This window comes from Aethalodelphis obliquidens, unplaced genomic scaffold (assembly GCF_003676395.1).
Source record: "Aethalodelphis obliquidens isolate GAN/ISIS:26980383/991018 unplaced genomic scaffold, ASM367639v1 scaffold130, whole genome shotgun sequence".
Lineage (NCBI taxonomy): Eukaryota > Metazoa > Chordata > Mammalia > Artiodactyla > Delphinidae > Aethalodelphis > Aethalodelphis obliquidens.
In genome coordinates, this window is record NW_020838074.1 from 813174 (window position 1) to 835646 (window position 22473).

General features: G+C 39.7%; 1 protein-coding gene across 7 annotated transcripts in view; it reads left to right on the forward strand.

The window, feature by feature from the left end:
* LOC113616052 (SLAM family member 5-like) overlaps window positions 1-21429 on the forward strand; it is a 34378-nt gene extending 12949 nt beyond the window's left edge. Inside the window, exons 2-7 of one of the 7 annotated variants that reach the window (XR_003431202.1) lie at window positions 7295-7416; window positions 8207-8367; window positions 9392-9609; window positions 15727-15777; window positions 16321-16365; window positions 20981-21429. Coding sequence is in view for 4 of the 7 variants with exons in the window: in XM_027099212.1 (XP_026955013.1) it covers window positions 7295-7416; window positions 8207-8367; window positions 15727-15777; window positions 16321-16365; window positions 20981-21067 (466 nt within the window). In the remaining 3 variants the exon portion in view is untranslated. Of the gene's footprint in view, window positions 1-7294; window positions 7417-8206; window positions 8368-8393; window positions 9228-9391; window positions 9610-15726; window positions 15778-16320; window positions 16366-20980 lie in introns of those variants that run through there. The other 6 variants (XR_003431204.1, XR_003431203.1, XM_027099212.1 and 3 more) reach the window with 6 other exon arrangements.
* Window positions 21430-22473: the final 1044 nt, after the last annotated feature.

Sequence of the window (22473 nt, forward strand, 5' to 3'; positions counted from 1 at the left end):
GAAGTTTTAAATGTACAGGTGTTTGACCAAACAATAAGATTTCTAGGAATTTAACGTCAAGAGAGAGCTAGGTAGACTTTTAAAAATGTAAGTATGAAAATTTTTACTGTCACACTGTTGAGAAAAACTTCTAGCATGATTTTATGTAAATCAATACATGCACTCAATAGAATACTAGGCAATTATAAAAGTATTATGAGTATATGCTTTCATGGATGTAGAAAGGTGCCCATGATATATCTTTTGAGTTACAAAAATGTTGCAGTTCAGAAAATCAGATGATTCCACGTAAGCACATATGTGTGTCGTTTTGTGTGTGTGTGTGTGTGTGTGTGCGCGCATGCTTATGTGTATGTGTATATGTATATGCACAGAGAGAAGTCTAGAAGGAATTTTGCCAAAATATTGATAAGGATCATTTATAAATGGTAAGGTTTTCTGCTTTCTTCTTTGTGCCTTTGTATTTTGTTTGATTTTTCTACTATGAACGTCTATAAAATGTCTTTTTTCTAAAACATAGAGACTTCCCAAAGGCCTTTCTTCCCAATATCTTTAATTGCCGTCCTCCTGCTCAGTGAGGACATGCCCTGAGTCAGGGTTTAGTTTCTTCTTACCTGCAGCCTTCCTACGACTACAGAAAGTCGCTCCTTTCCCTTCATACCCGTAGGTGAATTCCTTGCATCTCCGAATAACTATTCCATTTTGACTCTGCTGATTATAAAGCCAGACCCAGTTCCAACTTCTAACACTCACAATGTCACCTACACAGACAGCATTTTGCAGATTGGTGTTTTCTGCACGCTCTATCGGGCGGTGAGATCAAGTAACGTTTCCTGTCCATGGTTACCACATACATAGCTTTCTGGTGGGTGCTATATGCTGCTGGGCCAACTCTCCTCTGTGACTTCCTTCCTTTATTTCTAAACTTCTCCATAATATCTTCACTTAGATCTGAGAAAGCATGGAAGTTAGTATATTGCCATTCTAATACAGCAAAGAAGAAAGGGTAGCTCATTTCTAGAAGCAGAATGCAAGATTCCACATATCAGGATCTACTGCCAAGCCCTCAAGTCCCCCATCTGGGCACTTTATAACACAGTTCTAAGGGGACCACCTTGAACATATTTCAGTGGAACTGGGGACATTGATAAGAGAGGGAACATAACAACATATTAACAGTTTGACCTTGGATGTTTTAGTTAATAAGCTCCAGTTTCTTTCCCCACAAAACAGGGCTATGTCCCCTACTGAAGATGGCTTTGCAAAGGATAGATGAGATAATGCATGTAACTTACCTGGACATCACATAGGTGTTACAGAATTAATATACTCCAAACAGAATTCATAATCTTTCCTCTCTGTCTGTCTGTGCCTCCTCTCACTGAAATCTGTTCTATTTTTTGGTTGTCACTACTGGTTTATAGCACTGCTATCATCTCATTTCCCAAGTCAAAAACTTTGGAGTCATTTGAAACTTCTTCCTCTCCCACACCTCCCACAATTAGCCTGTAACTAAGTTCAGTCACTTCAGCCTATCACTCATATCCATCCCATCTTCATCTTCTTCACCACCATCACCATGGCTCATGTCCTTTTCTTTTTCCAGGATGGTTTCAAGTAACTTCTCACAGATCACTCTATATTCCTTTCAAGCCATTCTCCATCCACTGTCTAAACAGATGATTCAAATAATTTAATAGGTTCTTCCCTGCTTACAATCATTCAAGGTAATTAATGCAAAGCCCTTTACAACCTGGTCTTTCTCTCCCTTTATATTGTCATCTCCTTCTTCTTCTAAATATACATATTCTATTTGTCAGCCTTGCCCAGACACATTGGGACACCTTAAATCTGAGATATTTGTGCCTGGCCCGCACTGAAGCTATTGCTGTGCCCTCATTCCCTTGTTTGTCTGACATCTCCTACTCTTTATTCAAGTTCATTTGAAAGGACACCTCCTCCCTGAGTCCTTTTTTTACTGCTCCTAGGCAGTTTGTTCTACCTCTTCTATGTTTCCATAATAGTTGAACAGGCTATATGATGGTACCCATCCATCCATCCATCCGTTCATAAAGTGAGCTATTCATGCAGCAAATACTCATTGATCCAGTCATCTTGCTAGGTTCAAGAATTCAGATAAGTAAGAAGCAATCTCTGCTCTCAAGGAATTCATTGGCCCAGTGAAAAAAGAAAACATATATAAATATTATTTCAATACTAGGTACTAAGTGCAATGATAAATATATGCATAGGATAATATGGGAACCTGTTTGGTGGGTGGGATCCTCCTGGAGAAAGGGGTCCAGTGCTTTTTTCTTTTTTTGACATCTTTATTGGAGTATAATTGCTTTACAATGTTGTGTTAGTTTCTGCTGTATAACAAAGTGAAAAAGTTATATGTATACGTACATCCCCATATCCCCTCCCTCTTGTGCCTCCCTCCCACCGTCCCTATCCCACCCCTCTAGGTGGTAACAGAGCACCAAGCTGATCGCCCTGTGCTATGCAGCACCTTCCCACTACCTATCTGTTTTACATTTGGTAGTGTATATATGTCAATGCTACTCTCTCACTTCGTCCCAGCTTCCCCTTCCCCTTCCCTGTGTCCTCAAGTCTATTCTCTACCAAAGTGTCCATCAACAGATGAATGGATAAAGAAGATGTGGCACATATATACAATGGAATATTACTCAGCCATAAAAAGAAACAAAATTGAGTTATTTGTAGTGAGGTGGATGGACCTAGAGTCTGTCATACAGAGTGAAGTCAGAAAGAGAAAAACAAATACCATATGCTAACATATATATGGAATCTAAAAAAAAAAAAAAAGGTTCTGATGAACCTAGGGGCAGGATAAGTCCCAGTACTCTTAAAGCCTTACTTTCCTCATTTAGAAAATGAGAAAAATAATAAAACCTACCACATTTGAGTGCTGAAAGGATTTGAGGAGAACATTCATGTGCTTGGCACTTAGTAAGCCCTCAATAAATGTTAGCTGCTATTTTAATTATTTTTAGCTAATCCTTAAAGAATGATTAAGAGTTACCCTATGTAGGGGAAGGAGAAATAAGGGGTGGGAGGAAGAACATTCCAGACAGATAGCATAGCAGGAGCCAGGAATGTAGATGAGAGAATACAGCACAGGGAAAGATGTAGGCATTTTAAGCTTGTTGGGTCGTTAGCTGCAAGGCAAAGAGGTGTAAGAATGAGGCTCAAGAGACAAATCAGACAATGGCAGGTCGTCATAAGACCTGCTGAGGATCTTCGATTGCTCCACGTGTTATGGGATGCCCCAGAAGCAGATGAGAGTGATGTTGATAGCCAGCCTGATTCCAGTTATGGATAACTAATAAAGTGAACATCCTGCCATTAGATGAAAAATATATGGAAATTTGTTGACTATGAAATAAGGGACCCAGAAGGCTCAGTGGAAAGGTATATAAGAAAAGGGAAGGACTTCCCTGGTGGTGCAGTGGTTAAGAATACACCTGCCCATGCAGGGGACACGGGTTCGAGCTCTGGTCCAGGAAGATCCCACATGCCATGGAGCAACTAAGCCCTTGGGCCACAACTACTGAAGACCGGGCGCCTGGAGCCCGTGCTCTGCAACAAAGAGAAGCCACCACAATAAGAAGCCCGCGCACCACAATGGAGAGGAGCCCCGCTCGCCACAACCAGAGAAAGCCCACAGCAATGAAGACTCAACGCAGCCAAAAATAAACAAATAAATTTTAAAAAAAAGAAAAGGGAAGAAGAACTGGGTCACAGAAGAAAAATAAAGAATAGGAACTCCCAAATAATAAAATTGCTTCAATGCAGAACCAGGCTGGAACCCTAGATAGTAATAGAAGTAGAGGCTTGGTGAAGGTGGTAATTCATTGCCTGGCCTGGTATATATGTGGTGGTCCAGGTAAGAACTGGTCGCAGAAGGCCAGAGGTTTCAAGGTTGGCACAGGAAGATGGGCAAGAGTTGGAAATTCTAAGTCTACGATAAGATACAATATTATAAATATTTGCTTAAACTCACTTTCCTCCAATAGACCCAGAACAAATTAGGGCTACCTGTCTCATCTCTGTATCCCCAGAGAGAAATATATATCTTCTCCTTATGTTTGACTGACTTGATTTTAATTCTATAGTAGGTAAAATGTGAAAATTTTCAGTCGTCCATACTTTATTGGGAGACTAAAGTGATTATTCACTCAGCATTGCTTTCTATACTAGTCTTTAAGTAATCACTTTGGTAGGATAGTTCTGGCATTTTGGCCTGATATCAGATGACTTTTATTTATTTATTTTTATTTTTTATTTTTCAGATGACTTTTAGCAAGAGCAAGTCATTTGAGGAATTTGGGCCTTGCTTATTCATCTAAATAATAGCGATTATTTATACTTACCTTAGTGGACCCAGAGAGAGACAAGAGCAAATGATAAATGTTAAAGCCTTTTATAAATCTAAATAAAATGTGAAATATTATTAGTGTTTTAAATATTGCAAGCAGAGGTGGCAGAATGCATGTAATAATTGGTCTTTCAGGTTGAAATTTCATAAAGGGTCTCCAGCCTTTTCCATAATAAATAAATAGACATCTGGAGAAAAGGGCCTTTCTCACATGGTTACCTTCTCTGCCTCCCCGCTCTGCTTCCATGCTGCCTGCACTCTTCTCCTCACCAGCCCCATTTCTGCTGCTTCACAGAGTCTGCTCATTGCTTGTATGGCATTTGCACCAGGGAGAGAAGGGCAGGTGGAGGAGCTTGGACAGACACGTTCCTTCCATCCCCTCCTGGCAGTCTAACTATTTCTCATTCTGCTCATTGGGGCTGCGAAGTCAGTGAAGTAGAATTTCTTTTCTACTTGGTTATCAGTCCTACATTTAGCATAAGGTTCCAAATGTGTGGAAGATGAGGCTACTCACGAGACACAGAGGCACAGGACTCTGGGCGTAGACTCACTGTCTCTTAACAGAAAGTTGCCGTCTACCCCTTCCTTGAGCAGCAAGTCTCACAGTCTCGTTTGGACAGAGGGCCGTGGTAATAAGGCAGATCCATGGGGACTCCTCTTGTATCCCAAGCTGATTTGATTGCAGAAAGCCAACCCTCATATTTTCATTGTACATTCTGTGAGGAAGATATCTAAGGATTATTGCCGACCCTTGGCCTCTGTTCACTGGTGCCAAATAGAAACGTGGAGATGTGGAGTTTGGGGTGAAGTAGAAAAGAGTAGCTTTTATTGCTTTGCCAGGCAAAGGGGGCCACAGTGAGCTAATGCCCTCAAGACTGTGTGACCCACACTGGAGGGGGTAAGGAGTCTTCAAGGAGCAGGGCGTGATTAGCTCACGGAAATTCTTCTGATTGGTTGGTGGTGAGGTAATCGGGAGTCAGCATCATCAACGTCTGGTTCCAACCAGTCTGGGGTCTATGTGCTTGTGGGCAGCATCCAGTTAACTTCTTCCACCTGATGGGGATTTCAGTATCTGCAAAACAGCTCAGAGGGCATGGCTCAGAATATTATCTATAGTCCTTGAGGAAGAACTAAAGGTCCTTGACTTTATTTAATGGCTAGAGTATTATTATTTTGTCTTGTTTGACTGTTTTTCTTTCTTTCTGTGTTTTCTCACTTTTCTGATGAAATTTGTTCTTTAACTAAAGTTTTACTACAGACAAAAGGCAGGCAGAGGACATGGGTGGGGGTCTAGTCTGAGAAGGCCTGCTTGGTTACAGGATGAATAAACCTACAAAGAAATGTTAAACTCATTCAGTGTTTATTGTTGCTATTAACAATTCTGATATTATTACTATCTTAAAACTGTATATATTTTTTCCAGGATAAAACAAACACATTTTTACATTAGTGCTGTTAGGAACCAAGACATTTTCTTGTGAAAGAAAGAGATATGTGTAAAATCAAAGAGTTTAAATAGAAAATGGAAGAATACAAATTTTTGTTCCATTTTTTCTTTCAAGAATATGTATTTCCTAATTCCGTCCACTGAAAATGTCTGTAAGCAATGACAACCCAATACCGATGAGTATGCTTAGAGACAAAATTGTGGTGTCTAAGTAGCATTCCCCCATTAAAGGAATAAGGGATCTTTTGAGGAATGGCTGCTTGTGGAAGTTTATGTCTGTGGAAGTTTATGAACAAGTTGAACCTGGAATACCTTCTTGTGTAAGAATTCAAAGAAATTATAAAAGCCTAATGCAGACTTCCCTGGTGGCGCGGTGGTTAGGAATCCGCCCGCCAATGCACTGGGGGACACCAGTTTGAGCCCTGGTCCGGGAAAATCCCACATGCCTCGGAGAAACTATGCTTGAGAGCCACAACTACTGAGCCCACGTGCCACAACAACTGAAGCCCATGTGCCTAGAGCCTGTGCTCTGCAACAAGAGAAGCCACCACAATGAGAAGCCTGTGCACCACAACAAAGAGTAGCCCCTGCTCGCCACTAGAGAAAGCCCGCACGCAGCAATGAAGACTCAACACAGCCAAAAATAAATAAATAAATAAAATAATTTTTTTAAAAAAGCAATGTTTAAAAAAAAAAGAATTAAAAAAAAAAAGCCTAAAGCAGCCATGTAGAAAGAACAAAGGAACCAACAAGGAGGGTCTCACATTGACCTAAGATGAGAAAATTTAAGCATCAAAGTAATAATTGCAGTTGACACACATTGCATATACAAAAATTCATGAGTTTATAACGGTACTTAAAAGAGAAAGAGTGAAAGATAGAAACCTCCCTCAAAAGAAAAAAAATAAAGGAGGAGGTGAGGGGCACTGACTTCTGTAGATTAGAAGATATTTATGAGGTCCAATAACAAAATGCAACACAAGGATCTTGTTTAGATTCCGATTAAAGCAAAACCAACTACAAATAGTTTCCTGCCATTGGGAGAACTCGGAATACAGACTAGATATTATATAATACCAATGAATTATTTTCATTTTTTTAGTTGTGATAATGGCATGGAGATTATGTAAGAAATGTATGTATATTTTAAAACATACGTTGAAATACGAAGATGATGGCATGATATCTAGGACTGTCTTTAAAATGGGGGTAAGAGGAGAACTTAACTTTTAAAATAGCTTAACAATCCCATCAAAACCATTTGTTAAAGCATATCAGGTTCTCTAAAGTGCCATCTTCATATCTGTGAACTCTTCCTGACTTTAAGGACAGAATCTGAGGCAGATGTCAGGACCAATCAAGGGATGTGCTAGGGATGTGCTTAGCAAAAATAATGCGCGTGGGAACTAAAAGCATCTCATCGTGTTATCTGTGCTGTGAAACAGAACTTCCTGTTCTCTTGTGCCTTCCTCTTATTTCCTTGAGATCTTCAGGGCAAATCAGCTCAGTCCTGCCAGCATGAAACCTGCTCAGCTTCTCCTCTTCCCCCTGCTTCTCCAGTCTCCAGGTGAGTGGGTCAGAGGCTCCTCCCCTGTAGCTTGACCTTCCAAGGGGCAGAGGGTCCACATGGGCGCTGCCTGGGAAGGACTTTCCCAGAATTGAGAGCCCCTTGTCAGAGAGATTGAGAGACCAGGCAGAAAAATGTGGGTGAATGACTCAAGGACATGAGAGAAAAAGACCTATTAAATAGTGAAGGAGAGAAAGAAGGAGGAGGAAAAGAGAATGTTGGGGGTACATAGAATCATGACATTGTGAATGTCAGAGTTGGAAGGCTTTACATTTTATCTCCATTATTTTATAAAAGAGAAGAGGCCTGGAGAAATCAACAGGCTTCTCCAAAACTGCACAGGAAGAGGCAGGATCCTCTAGAGACTGTCATCTAGAGATCGTTATACCATACACCACTGAGCCACCAGAACTACAGTGATATCAAAACCCCAGCTGTGACGTGGGAGAGTATTTCATAAATAGGAAGTCATAAGAGTTAAAATTTAGGGATAAGGAAAAAGAGGGGCTGGACAGGGTAAGGCTGGGCCCTGACTTCCCCTGCCATCTCCCTTCTAAGCTTCCAGGGCCAATAGCCCTTAGTAGGACCCCAATCCCCAGGTTGGAGAACATGATCCCAGCAGGAAGGAGAGTAAGCATTGCTCAATTCCATTTCCAGCCAAAGCACCACCGCTAGGTCTCACATTCTTTTGGGCCCCAACCTGGTAGGGCTATGACTGACTTGGAGACTTAGGGAAAAGGGAGGGTATCAGCGCCAGTTTTTATAGTCATTTCCTTCCTTGTGTTCACAGTTTCACAAATCAGCTCAACCCCATTGATTGTGAACGGGGTCCTGGGGGAGTCTGTAACTCTCACCCTGAAGTTTCCTGTGGAAGAGAAGATCACGTCCATCACCTGGCTTCATAATAGAAAATCTATCATCTTCACAGAACGAAATGAAACGCTAAACCAGGTGACTGACCCAAAGCAGAAAGATCGATTGAATGTCACCGAGTCCTACTCCTTGCAGCTCAGCAACCTGATGATGGCAGGCACAGGACCTTACAGAGTCATGATAAGCACACCGACCTCTTCACTGTTTACCAGTTATGATCTGAGGATCTTCAGTGTGTAAGGGCACAGAGGACGAATTCCCTACTGGTCAGGGTGAATAAGGCCATCCTCTATGCTGCAGGGGTTGGGGGCTAGATGGCCCCTGGTAGATTGTCCCTTGGTTTCACTCTTTTGGGGTGTCCAGAACCTCTCTTAGGTAGATCTTTCTCGTCCCTTTTCTTATTCTTTTTTGTCCTCTTCAGTTGTCAGCAAAGTCTGGCTGATGGCCCTGGTTGTGGCTGGTTAAAAAGCATCACACAACTTGCTTCTTCCTCCATTCAGCCCCTTAAGGGCTGGAATTGGAAGAGTCAGAAATCTTTTCTCCAAAGGGTTGTGGATTCCTTGCTATGTTCTCTCCCATTTATTCCCCGTGTCCTCTCCTCCTGGGATGGCCTAGTAAGACCCCTTATTGCTATTTTTATCTTTTAAAACTATTGCTTCAAGCAGAGTGACTGCCAAGGCCTCAAGTTCAAGTGGATTCCTTCATCTGTGAGCACAGCACCTGTAATGTCACCTTGAGATGTTCTGTGGAGGCAGGAGGAGAGAACACCATATATGGGTGGACACCAATGGGACCAAGGGCCATTCTGCCCCAGGAAGGATCAGTCCTCAGTGACTCCCAGAACTCTTGTGATCTGAATTGGACCTATACCTGCACACCTATGAATCCTGTTAGCAAGAGTGTCTCTAGCCTCAACCTTGTTAGGCAGCTTTGTGCAGGTAACTGACCCCTTCTAGCCTTTCTAGGGCTTCTGGGAAATGCTTTGAGAATCTTTAGAAAGAGCTGGAGGGAGTAGATGCCACCTCTCAGCACCTACCAACAACACCCCTTCCACTTATACACACATGCTCTGATCCCTCTCACTCTACTTTCTCTCTTTCAGGTTCTGAGGCAGCTGCAGGCACTTTCTTCCCAGTGACATGGACTCTCCTAGGGAAGGGGCTTCTTCTCCTTATATTCCTGGGGGTACTAGGAACATGGTACATCCAGACACAGGTGCTCAGAAAACCTTTTATGTCACCTCAGGGCAATGAAAACTGCTAGTGCCCCAAGGAGAGCCAGGCTGTTTCCTGGATGAGATCATCACTCCTCCATGGCTCAGTTAAGTCACATTTACTGACCTGTAGTCCTTTCAAGGTGTGGTACTATAGATTGTCAAAGGTCAATGGGATTTTTATCCCATTCATATCTTGTCATGTGTGAACCCATGTGCATGCACATTGCATGAGAATGAGGAAGTTTGAGTAAGAAAGGATAAAATAACTTCATAAAAACCCTATGTCATCTATTCTAAGAAGAATTTTCCCCAATAATTTAAGGTTTCCGAAATCAAGGTGAGTCAAAATATTAGTGTGTATAACTAAAAGAGATAGGGTGCTTTTCTCTTGAAGGGCTTTTATTAAAGTGATCCTGCATTTAAAAATAAATGGTGTCTTAGAATTCTTAAAATACTGTAGCTGTAATCCAAAGGCAGAGTTTCCTATAGAGGAGCATACAGATTTGAGGACTGAAATTTCTGAAGTATAGGGCATTTTAAGCGAACTTTCAAGAATGCTGATGGTTGGAGATGAGAGAAGAGGGGTTAGTCAGGGCCATGCTAGCCCATTGGAGTAAAATCATAATCATCAATAAGCTCCAACTATAGGTAAGTGCTATAATACGTTATGGTGTACACCAGAAACTAATACAACATTGTAAATCAACTATACTTCAATTAGAACAAAAGAAGAAGACGACCCTAAGAGGGACTGAGTAACTTCGCCCAACTCATACAGTTATAAGTGATGAAGTTAGATAGGTTGAGTGACTTAGTGGATTAGTAAGGTAGTCTAAGATGCAGCAGCAAATAGACTCCTAAAGTTTCAGTAACATACACAGTAGATTTTATGTCTTGCTAACATAAAAGTCCTGGATGGAAGTTCACATCAGCAGACCAGCTTGTTTCCACATGGTCTTTCAGGGACCCCTGCTGACATTGCATCTTCAACACACTGCTCCCCATGGCACCCTTGACATCAATACTGCAATCTGGGGAAAGTGAGCACTGAGGCCACACCTGGGAGATTCCTAGGACCAAGCCTGGAAGTGGCACACATTATTTTGGACCAAATTTCATTAAAGACACCATAATTATATAGCCATACTTAAGTGAAAGAGAGTTTGATAAGTCATCTAAATGTATGCCCAAAGAGGAAGTTGATTTTGGTGGCTAAAACATACTAAAATAATGTTTCTCTTAAAAAGCTAAACTTTAGCATTGGATGGTGACCAATTCAACAGAAATTCCAATGGGGTGTGATAAGTAATATGTTGGAGGAACTGTGGTGTTGGAGGAATATGTTGTGCAGAACAAGATTGTACGATGAGGGACCTAATCTACTGTAGGGGATTAGGGAAGGTCTTTCAGAGAACACTTTTAAAAAATGTCCTTAATAATTTTTTATTGTGGTAAAATACTTACAATTTACCATCTTAACCACGTTTAAGTATATAGTTCAGTGGCAATAAGTATATTCATGGTGTTGTGTTCCATCATCATCATCCATTCACAGAACTCTTTATTTTGCAAAACAGAAATTGTACCCCTTAAACAGTAACTCTCCATTCCCCCTCCCACCTGAGTCCCTGGCCACCACCATTCTACTTTCTGTCTCTATACATTTGACTACTCTAGGTGCTTCAGATAAGTGAAATGATATACTATTTGTTCTTTTGTGACTGGCTTATTTCATTTAGCATAGAGTCCTCAAGGTTCATCCAAGTTGGTGAATTTCCTTCTTTTTAAGGCTGAATAATGTTCTATTTTGTGTGTGTGTGTGTGTGTGTGTGTGTGTGTGTACCATATATATCACATTTTGTGTTTTCACTCATCCATCAGTGGACGAGTTGGGTTGGGTTTCTTTCACATTTTAAGGTGTATCTGAGCACATTACTTTGCATTCATTCTATCATATGCTTGATAGAATGGTTAATCACTCTATCATATGCTTGATTGAAACAAATAAAAAACTCACTTCAGTTCTACACTCAAAAAAAAATGCGTTCCCCTCTATTTCATGTCACTCCTATTTCATACCACAATTACTTTTGTGGTACTTTTCTTACTGTTTTCAAGTTAATCTCCTTTTTGTCTTTCTCCGTTCCTAAGTTTTGAATGCCTCAAGACCAAATTTCTCTTTATATCCCCTGGTGCCCAGCTAGCATAGTTCCATACACACAGTAGGTGCTTAGCGAAGTTTGCCATCAGCAACCCTACTTTCTCCTCTCCTGTCCTGGATACCCTCACTGGGCCTGTCTCAGGCATTTCCTTGACACACATATCTCGCTGTTGTACTACTCATCTCCTTCACCAGTCTGTCTTCTGAATTGTCCCATAGTTCCCCTGATGAATTGAGATACTGGAATGTACATTAACAACAGGGGAATAGGAGACTTTCTCCCAAGTAAAATATAGCATCTCCCAAGTATAAAACCTTTTTTTTTTTTTTGCCTGGGCCCTCAGAGACAGTTCAGTTGCCTCATTGACTAACCCAGGGGTAACTCCAGGTTGTACTGAAGCTCTCTCTAGCACTTGAAATTTAGATAGAATTTCCTCGATCCTTTAATTTAATGAGCTGGGGAAACATCTCCAAGATTTCTACAAATCCCCAAGAACTTTCTCCTGGAGAGCAGAAGGAGTTAGGAGCATCCTGAGAAGCTGGCATGTGTATATCATATGTGTAAGGCTGCAGTAGGTGTCAAGATAAAATGGTACAGTTGATGGAGCTGTCTCATGAATAGGATGGGGGCATGGATGGGATCAGGAAGGGTGGCATGATATAAAATACTGCATCTAATTTGTAAGAGCAGAAAATATTTCACAAAGGAGTGGCATTTGAGATATTGATCTTGAAAGATGGAAAGGCTTTTTTCAATAGGAGGAGGAATACAGGTAATGGATAACATTATTGTTATTTATTGAGCATCTCCTATATTCCAGGTGCTTTGTGTGCTAACTCAATAAATATCCCCAACAATAGTAGGAAGTGGGCATGGTTACCCCTATTATTCAGATTAAGAAGGAATTCCATTACATTAATATTATATTTCCCTAGTTTTTTTTTCTCTCTAAATGTTACTACTATCGAGCTAGTCTCCCCAGAGCTGGAGAGTATTCAAAATTCCTTCTCATTTATCCCTACATCCAATGATTAATCATGTTCTTTCCACCTAAATAGTCTTGTATCCATTCCTTGCCATCCATATGCATGACATAACTTAAATGTACACTCTCATCATCTTTTCTGAGTGGTTCAATTATCTCTCTGCTAAGCCATACCTCTAGTTTTACCCCTTCCAAATCACCAGCATGATCTTTCTGAAATTAAAAAATGATATTTATTTTCCTACTGGAATGTATGAGTTAAGATGGTTTACATTGCATATAACAGAAAACTTATCTCAAGTTGATTCAATAAGGAAATTCAATAGGGAATGTTGGCTTATGTAACATGAACTTCAGAGGGAAGGCAGACTTCAGTGTTGACTTACTCTGGTGGTTCCAGTACTGTTTCCCTGCAGTTCTCTTATGTCTGCCTTTCCCACTGTGAATTTTGTTCTTCAGGCTGATTGCAAGGTGACTGCAGCAGTTTTGGTACTCACAGTTACAATATGATGTTCATGGAGAGAGAAAAACACTGCCTCTTCCTTCCTTTCTTAGGAGAGAGAAAACTTTACCCAGAAGCTTTCAGCAAATTCAAATTTCATTAGAACCTATTTCATCATGTGTACAACTCCTGAACCTGTCTCTCTGGTTAAGGGAATCCATCCACGGATTGGTTTAGAGATCCTGAACCAACCACTGGCAAGGTGTATGGAGTTATTAAAATAGCTTAGAGTATTCATGACCTGCTCCCAGAGACAGGGGTCAATCTTCATGCCATTTGGATGGCACACGATGGAGGTGGTGCAAATTTGATATTGAGTAGAAAATCATGAGATCATTAGCATAGGTAGGATGCAAATTCCTTAGCCCATCTGAAAAGGGCTTTTGAGTTTTGGCCTCTGCATGTCTCTCAGGACTATTTCCCTTCTGCTTTTCTTTGCATACATAAGATCCAGCCATATGGAACTACCTGCACTTCCCCAAAGAGAACATGGTCTTTCAAATGACCCCATTTTTATATATTTACATTTACATTTACATCTATGTCTATATTTATGCCATATATTTTCCACTTCCTGGAATACCAGTCTCCTTTGCTTAACTGACAAACATACCTTCAAGATCAAACTTAAATACCTTCTCCCATATGAAGCCTTCCTTGATCTCTTGGACAAGTTTGACCAATAACTCCTCTGTGGCTATAACTGTACCTAGTTCATACTTCAAACATTGCTCACTTTTTTTGCAATTATTTGTTTTCTTTTTCTCCTCAACAAGATTGTGAGCTCCTAGAAGGCAGGGTCTATGTCTTCTCTGTTTCTCTCTCTACTGCCTAGTAGATTTCCTAGAACATACTATTCTCTTGAATGAATGAAGCTTGCCCTCAACATCACTGTTTCCCCTCACTTTGTAGGCTCCCCTTGCCTAGTTTTCCTAGCCCTGGCCAGGCTACCCAGTGCTGCCTTGCTGGTCCTCAGATCTTGTATTATCACAGTTCGGTATAAGACCTATACTGGGTATGGCTCCCAGGAGCAGTTATTTCTCTAGTTGGGTAACTCTCCAGGTAAACTAATCCACTTACAAGTGCTAGTGGTAAAGGCCCCCTCCCAGATTTGTGCTTATTTCTTTCACCATGTCCTTCAGTGATAATGTCTCTGCCTCTCTGCCTGCCCTTTGAGTGTCTCTAATGGGCATTGGTACCAGGCTGGAGGATAAATTTGGATTCATCACTGGATTACTGCGATAGCCTCCTACTATCTTTCTGCTTCTTGTTTTGCCCCTTTTCAGCCTATTCTCAATACACTCATCAAAGTGATCTTTTAAAAGTTTAGTCAGATTCATGTCTTTCTGTTGCTCAAAATTTTGCAAATGGTTTTTCCTTTCACTCACAGTAAACATCAAGGACCCTACTGGGCTGCAGAGTCTGCATGACCTGTTCCCCTACACCTCATCTCTCTGGCCTCACCTCCTACTCTGCCTCATGCTCACTCTGCTTCAGCCACACTGGCCTCCTCATCACTCCTAAACACACCAGGCACGCCTCTGAACCAAAGCCTTTGTACTGGCTCTTCTCATTGCTGGACTGCTCCTTCCTCATTCACACGGATAATTCTCTCACTTCCTCCAAGTCTTTGTTCAAATGTCATCTTCTCACTGAGGCCAACCCTTACTGCTTTTTGCAAAACTGCAGCTTCCTGAATACCACCTCCATGAACTCTTGGTTCTCCTTACTCTGCTTTTTCTTTTTCATTTTTACCATTGCACTTACAGCTTTCACATGTACTATGTAATTTACTAATTTATTTATTAAGTTCATTGTTATTGTCTGAGTGGGGTAAAACGGAAGCTGAACAAAAAGTCAGGGATCTTTATTTTGTTCACTGATATATCCCAAGTCCTAGAATAGTGACTGTTCTATGGGTGTATCATACATGCATGTGGAATGAATGAATGAAAGAATGAATGAGTGGATTATCCAGACACCTTTTTTTTTTTGACACCTTTTTCACAGTGGTCCTCCTGAGAGCAAAGAGGACATGGATTTGCAGAATGCACTGGTAGAATACTTTTTTTTTTTTTTTTTTTGCGGTATGTGGCCCTCTCACTGTTGTGGCCTCTCCCGTTGCGGAGCACAGGCTCCAGACGCGCAGGCTCAGCGGCCATGGCTCACGGGCCCAGACGCTCTGCGGTATGTGGGATCTTCCCGGACTGGGGCACGAACCCGTGTCCCCTGCATCGGCAGGCTGACTCCCAACCACTGTGCCACCAGGGAAGACCCTAGAATACATTTTTGATACTCACTAAAAGGAGTTATATTCACAGAAAAAGCTCAAAACACAAACCACTCATATCTTATTACCCAAACTCACAAGAAACTTGCAAGATGTATCATTTGAGCAGTGCTACTGTGAAACTCCGTGAATTGAGAATGTTCAGCGAAACCATTCACATAGATTCTATACCCACTGTATCCATTTCTTCCTCTCTTTAACACTTTACAATCCAGCTTCTGTTTCTTTAATAACTGTATTTATGCTGTGCTTATACTCAGTCTGATTCTATGATTTTTTTAGTTTCCCAAGGCATCTGCTGAGAACCTCCAGTTTAAGAACTACTTCTCAAAGGTAAGAACTCTATTGTACTACTTTTTTTTTTAATCCCTAACACCTAATACAGATATTGCACAGAGCAGGTATTCAATAAAAGTTCACTGAATGCATGAGCGGAGTCTCACCCTCTTTCAGTACATTTTCTGCATTATACCACATGAATGATTTTACAACAGATTTGATGTGCATGGCTTCAGCATCCTTGAATGACCTCAACTCTAAATACATATACCTCTGAAACCCAAACTCCTATCAAAATATAGAACTTTACTGGACTTCCCTGGTGGTCCAGTGGCTAAGACTCCGTGCTCCCAATGCAGGGGGCCTGGGTTCGATTCCTGGTTAGGGAGCTAGATCCTGCATGCATGCTACAACTAAAGATCCCACGTGCCACAACTAAGACCAGGTGCAGCCAAAGAAATAAATAAATATTTGTTAAAAATATATAGAACTTAACCATCATACCTAAGAGTTTACTTGTGTCCCATCTCAGTTAATTCCTGTCCCCATGCCCACCAGAGACAATCACTATTCTGATCTTTCTTTTTTTTACTATAGATTAGTTTTGATTGCTCAACAGTTTTCTATAAATGGAATCATAAGGTAAGTATGCATTTTTGTAAGGCTTTTTTTCATTCAGTATAATTTTGCCAATATCTTATTTAGGATATCTGCAATTATGTTCATGAGTGAGACATAAATTTCCTTTCTTGAACTGTCTTTCTTCTGGTTTTAGTATAAAGATTATTTCTTCTCTCCCCATGTTGGTTTCTCCCTTTTGCCCAACAGCTAATACAATGATTTATACATAGTGAATGAAAAAATATCTAAATAAATGGAGCTATAATAATTTCATAGTTGTTCTGCTCTAGCAAACTCATAGTCCGTGTCAAACTCTAAGGCTGTTCATAAAAAGGAACAAAATTGGGTCATTTGTAGAGATATGGATGGACCTAGAGACTGTCATACAGATTGAAGTAAGTAAGAAAGAGAAAAACAAATATTGTATATTAACGCATATATGTGGAATCTAGAAAGTGGTACAGACGAACAAGTTTGCAAGGCAGAAATAGAGACACAGACGTAGCGAAAAAACATATGGACACCAAGCGGGGTGAAAAGGGGGTGGGCTGACTTGGGAGATTGGAATTGACATATATACCCTAATATGTATAAAATAGATAACTAATAAGAACCTGCTGTATAGCACAGGGAACTCTACTTCACTTTGCTGTACAGTAGAAACTAACACAACATTGTAAAACAACTATACCCCAATTTAAAAAAAAACAAAAATTCTAAGGCTGCTCAGTTAAGAATGGCAATACCATTAAATTGAACACTGGAAAGTTAGTCTTGACCAGATCCCAATGGCAAACTTGTTAATAACAATCAAATTATAATTTTAATAATAATAAACAAAACATTTTTACTATATATTGCAGCTTACACTACTAGTTGTCACACAATATTCATCCATGGTTAACACCTTTAAAGCAGTGGCCACTCTGAGGTGCATTTTAACATTTTAACCAGGACAAAACAGATATTTATTCAGATTAAAAATATCTCCCTCACAAGGAAGAGAAAAAATTTTTTGTAACTATGTGTGTTGACAGATGTTAACTAGACATTGTGGTGATCATTTCTCAATATATACAAATGTTGAATCATTGCACTGCACATCTGAAAACTAATATAATGTCATATGTCAATTATAATTTTAAAAAAAGAGAGAAAGAAAAGCTCCCATACAGTCCATCACTGCTTGGTAACTTCTGAGACTGTAACTTATCGCACATGGAAAATGTCAGGCAGAAGTCACCAGTGGGTCCTGAAATTTTAGTCCAGTCAATAATCTTGTTCTATAAACCTCATGCAAACATCTATTTGGTGTCCCAGTCCTTCCTGACATCTGTCTTAGTCAAGTCACGCTTCTGTAACGGAATACCATAAACTGGATGGCTTATAAACACCAGGAATTTATTTCTTCCAGTTCTGGAGGCTGGATGTCTGAGATCAGTGTGCCAGCGTGGTCAGGTTTTGGTGAGAGCCCTCTTCTGGGTTGTAGACTGCCAGGTTCTTGGTGTATCCTCACATGGTGGAGAGCAGAGCACAGGAAGCAAGCTTTTGTGACTCTTATAAGGGCACTAATCTCATGCATGAGGGCTCTATCCTTATGACATCATCTAATCCTAATTATTTCCTAAAGGTCCTGTCTCCTAATACAACACACTGGGGGTTAGGGTTTCAACGTATGAATTTTGGAGGGACACAAGCATTCAGTCCATAACAGCACTCATTCCCTCCCTGTATACCCAAAGCAAAGGGGGTGGTGAATATATAACAGACAAGCCCACAGATATTTCTTGAGTTCTATTATTATCAGCTATAAGAAACACTTCCTTCCCTGGCAATTCATGTGAGCATAGATATAAAAAGCTACATAGAATGAATATCAATGGAATAATATTAGCAAGAGCCCTGCAAAAGATTAAAGAGGGGAGACCCTGACAGGACGGCATCATCAAAGACAGAAAATTTCACGGTGGAGGAGAACTTGGAGCTGAGCCTTCAGAAAGTGTTTAAGCTTTTGTGGTACACAGAAGATTCCAAGGAACACACAGATTACAAAGTGCTTTCATACACAGACCTGTGAGGTAGGTTTCATTACTATGAAGACCGGTGGCTTCTATCCTGGCTACCTAACTCATGGACTGAAAAAATGGAATGACCTAGAACTAGAATAACCTAGAAGAAGATAAGTGGACTGCCAAATGAACTGAGTGTGAAAATATCTTCTTGATCTGGGTGTCACTTACCTGGGTGTTTTTTGTTTTTTTTTTTAACATCTTTATTGGGGTATAATTGCTTTACAATGGTGTGTTAGTTTCTGCTTTATAACAAAGTGAATCAGTTAAGGGTGTTTTTACTTTGTGAAAATTCATTCATCTATAGACCCACAACTTGGACATATTTCTATATATGTTTTTTATTATTATTATTTCTTGCGGTACGCGGGGCTCTCACTGTTGTGGCCTCTCCCGTTGCTGAGCACAGGCTCCGACGCGCAGGCTCAGCGGCCACGGCTCACGGGCCCAGCCGCTCCGCGGCATGTGGAATCTTCCTGGACCGGGGCACGAACCCGTGTCCCCTGCATCGGCAGGCGGACTCTCAACCACTGTGCCACCAGAGAAGCCCTATATATGTTATATTTTAATCTATAATTTTACTTCAAAATACTTCTTCATTTAATTTACATATTAGAAAATCATCGTTACATCTCTAGAAGACTTAAGAGGGTTGGTCATTCACAAATTGGAATAAATTGGTTTATCATTAGTGTTACCGGAGCCCAGTATAAGCTAGCTGTGTAACTTTGGGCAAGTTAGTTAGCTTCTTAATGCCTCAGTTTCCTCGTCTGTAAAATGAAGACAGTAATAGTATATCCACTTTAAGGAGTGGATCTGAAGATTAAATTAGTTAATGTATCAATATATAAAGTGTGTAGAGCAATGCCCAGCACATATAAGTATTTTAAAGAAAGAAAAATAAAAAGCAGGTGTTCTTGGCTTATTTCACGCTTGTAGTCACAAAAATCTAAATCAGAGTTTACAACTAGGTTCCATGGAAACTTCACATGTGGCTTCAGCAAGAAATTGTGATCGAAAACTTATCATTTTTGTATGTCATTTGCTGCTCAGTACTAGTGTTTACAGTGAGGGATGGTGACCCAACAGCCCTACTAGCAATTTCATTAAGAGGTCTTTTGGTCCCACTGGTTGGCGCACAGTAGGACCAGGTTCATTAAATTGACTTATTCTCGGTTTTCAATGTGGTAATTGGTGAGTGCTGACCACATGGAAGGGAGGACTGTAGGCTTGATGATGTCAGCCTCTCCTTTCCAAATTGCCTCCCCCTCAACCTCCTCTTATAAGCCACCAAGCCACCAGCTGCCTTAAAAGTGGTGAGCAAACTCTACTAGCGTAATAGAGAATCACAGGGAAACTTTCATTCTAAAGAAGGAATTTTGGTATGCCACAACTCAGCTGTTACCTGCAGCTTTGCTATTGGTGTAAACATTGCAAAATATGGATTATCTGTTGGAAGTCAATTGTATTGTAAAGTTTTCATATTTCTTGCAATTTTCTCATTTAGTTATATTTTTATACCCTTCCATTTTATATTATATTAACAGTTATGTTTTACCAACACGACCAATGATCACATGACAATTTTTGAAGATGAGTCATAAGATAAAAGAGTAAGGGTTTAGACCTAGGCCTGTGGAAAGTTCTGCTGAGGTCAGTGACAAAAATTATAGTCATTTGAATAATTTCACTGCACTGGTGCAATAAAGGACATAAAAGAAGTCCATCTTTACAGTAAAGGCTGATTATCAGTGGGTTTTACATAGGCTGGTAATCCAAGTTGGCCTAGACCGTTTTGGTAGGCTCATAATGACTCTTAAAAATAGGTCCACTTCTATTCCCCAGAACTTGTGAATGTCACTTCGGAAAAAGGGTCTTTGCAAACATAACTGATGATTTTAAGATGAGGAGATTATCTCGTATTATATGGTGGTCCCTAAATGCAATCACATGTTCTTGTAAGAGGGAGACAAGAAGGAGAGTTGATACAGAGAAGGTGATAAGAAGGCCGAGCAGAGTTAACATACACAGTTTCCAGGGATATCTTTGGGGGCTATTATTCGGTCTACTGCATGTAGTATGAGAAACTGAGAAGGTTCCACTCTCAAACAGTACAACAAATCAACATAGTAATGACAAGTCACATGATACTGAAGAGGTTTTGTGTAAAAAACTGAAGAATGAGAATATCTTTATCCAGGTTGATGAGTTAACAGGTTTCAGAAATAAATATGCTGTAGCACTTGTAAGATTTTTTTAATGATATATTTAAGAAAACATTTTCTGCTGCAAAGGGTAGAACAAAACAGGAAAAGGCCAGGAAATATTGTGTCTTTGTGTCTAGAAAAGATAGTTATCTTGAAGGCACTCTATTGGCCAGTATAACTCGTGGTGTCCCATCGATGGCTGGTTCCATATGAGGTTTCATCCTTTGTTGTTTAAAAAAAAAAATGCTGATGTTATCACAGCAGACTGCCTTCTTCAAAGAGAGGTGCTATTGAAAAACTCTTGGAGATGATACAAAAACTTATGGTGATGTTACAAAAATGCTTAATTTTATTAAACAGAGACCTGTTCACTCAAAAATGTTTAAAAGCTTGAGTAAACACCCAGACAAAGAACATATCTCCTGCTACACACAGATAATCTGTTAGCTGGCAAAGGAAGACTTCTCAACAGGGGGCTTGAGCTGAAAGGTGAATTGCAGGACGCTTTCAAGAAAATAGGAGGCCAGATTTTGCTGGGTGCTTTGAAGATGAAGAATGGCTACAGAAACTAACCTTCTTAGCAGACATTTTTGATCCCACGAGCAAGGTGAATTAAGTCTCTTTAAGGTCCTGAAGAAAATATATGGACTTCGGTGACAAGATTCTTGTATTTAAAAGGAAATTGAGTCTTTGGAAAAATCACATTGTAAAAGGAAATTTCACACTGTTTTCACTGCTGCTTGGGATTAGAAGAAACCAACGAGTTTCAAGTCTTACTAAAAATGACCTGGAAGTACTAGAGAAAAAACTGAACAGTTTTTTTTCTTTTTTCCAATCCAAATGGATGACTGGGTGAGGAACTATTTTTTTTTCCCTCTGAATCTTCTGTGCTTGGCTCTGAGAGAAGAGAAAGTACTTTGTGATCCACAATCTGATCACACACAAAAGATGAGATGTACTGTCTGACCCCTAGACAAGTTTTGGATTTTGGCAAAATAAGAGTATCTCGCCATTCATAGAAAAACAATAAACATTTTGCTGCAGTATTCAACTACTTACATGGGTAAGAATGTTTTTTTCTGGTATGCCAAGCATCAAGAGGAGGGACAAAAATGATATTATTTTATTTATTTTTAATTAATTTTTATTGGAGTATAGTTGCTTTACAATGTTGTGTTATTTTCTGCTGTACAGCAAAGTGAATCAGTTATACATATATCCACTCTTTTTTAGATTTCCTTCCCATTTAGGTCACCACAAATCAAAAAATGATCTCATTTCATTTAAAAATGAAATCCATTCATGCTTATCTCAAGTTCAACTGAGAATTAAATATTTGTTTAGCAAAAAAAAAAAATCTAGCACAGATTAGACATTAAAGAAATAAATTTTATGCCTGAAACTAACACAAAACACAACGTTGTAAATCAACTACAATTTAAAAAATTTTTTTTAAAAAGGAAATTTTTTTCTGCATTTGTGGTTTCAAAAATAACACGTTCATACAAAAAAACAAACAAATCATGTGTATAATAATTTTGTTACTGCTACATTTGTGTTTGAGCCAGATCATGGCACTCAGTAAGAAAGTATTTTTAAATTCTTGTGTAAATTTGTATCTTAAACTAGAATTTTATTCAGATTGTTTGGCTTATGATTTTAATAGCTTAACTATTTAATAAGTGTTAATAAAATGTCATGTTGTGGATGATGTTAATTAAAATAATGTATAGCTTTTATTTAAACTAAATCAACCAAGCCTACCTTTAGAAAAATTGTCTCATTTTGGCTTAAGTCAGTTATTCAACAAAATTCATTGCCTGCCTTATGAATTTTTAAAAATTATGAAAAGA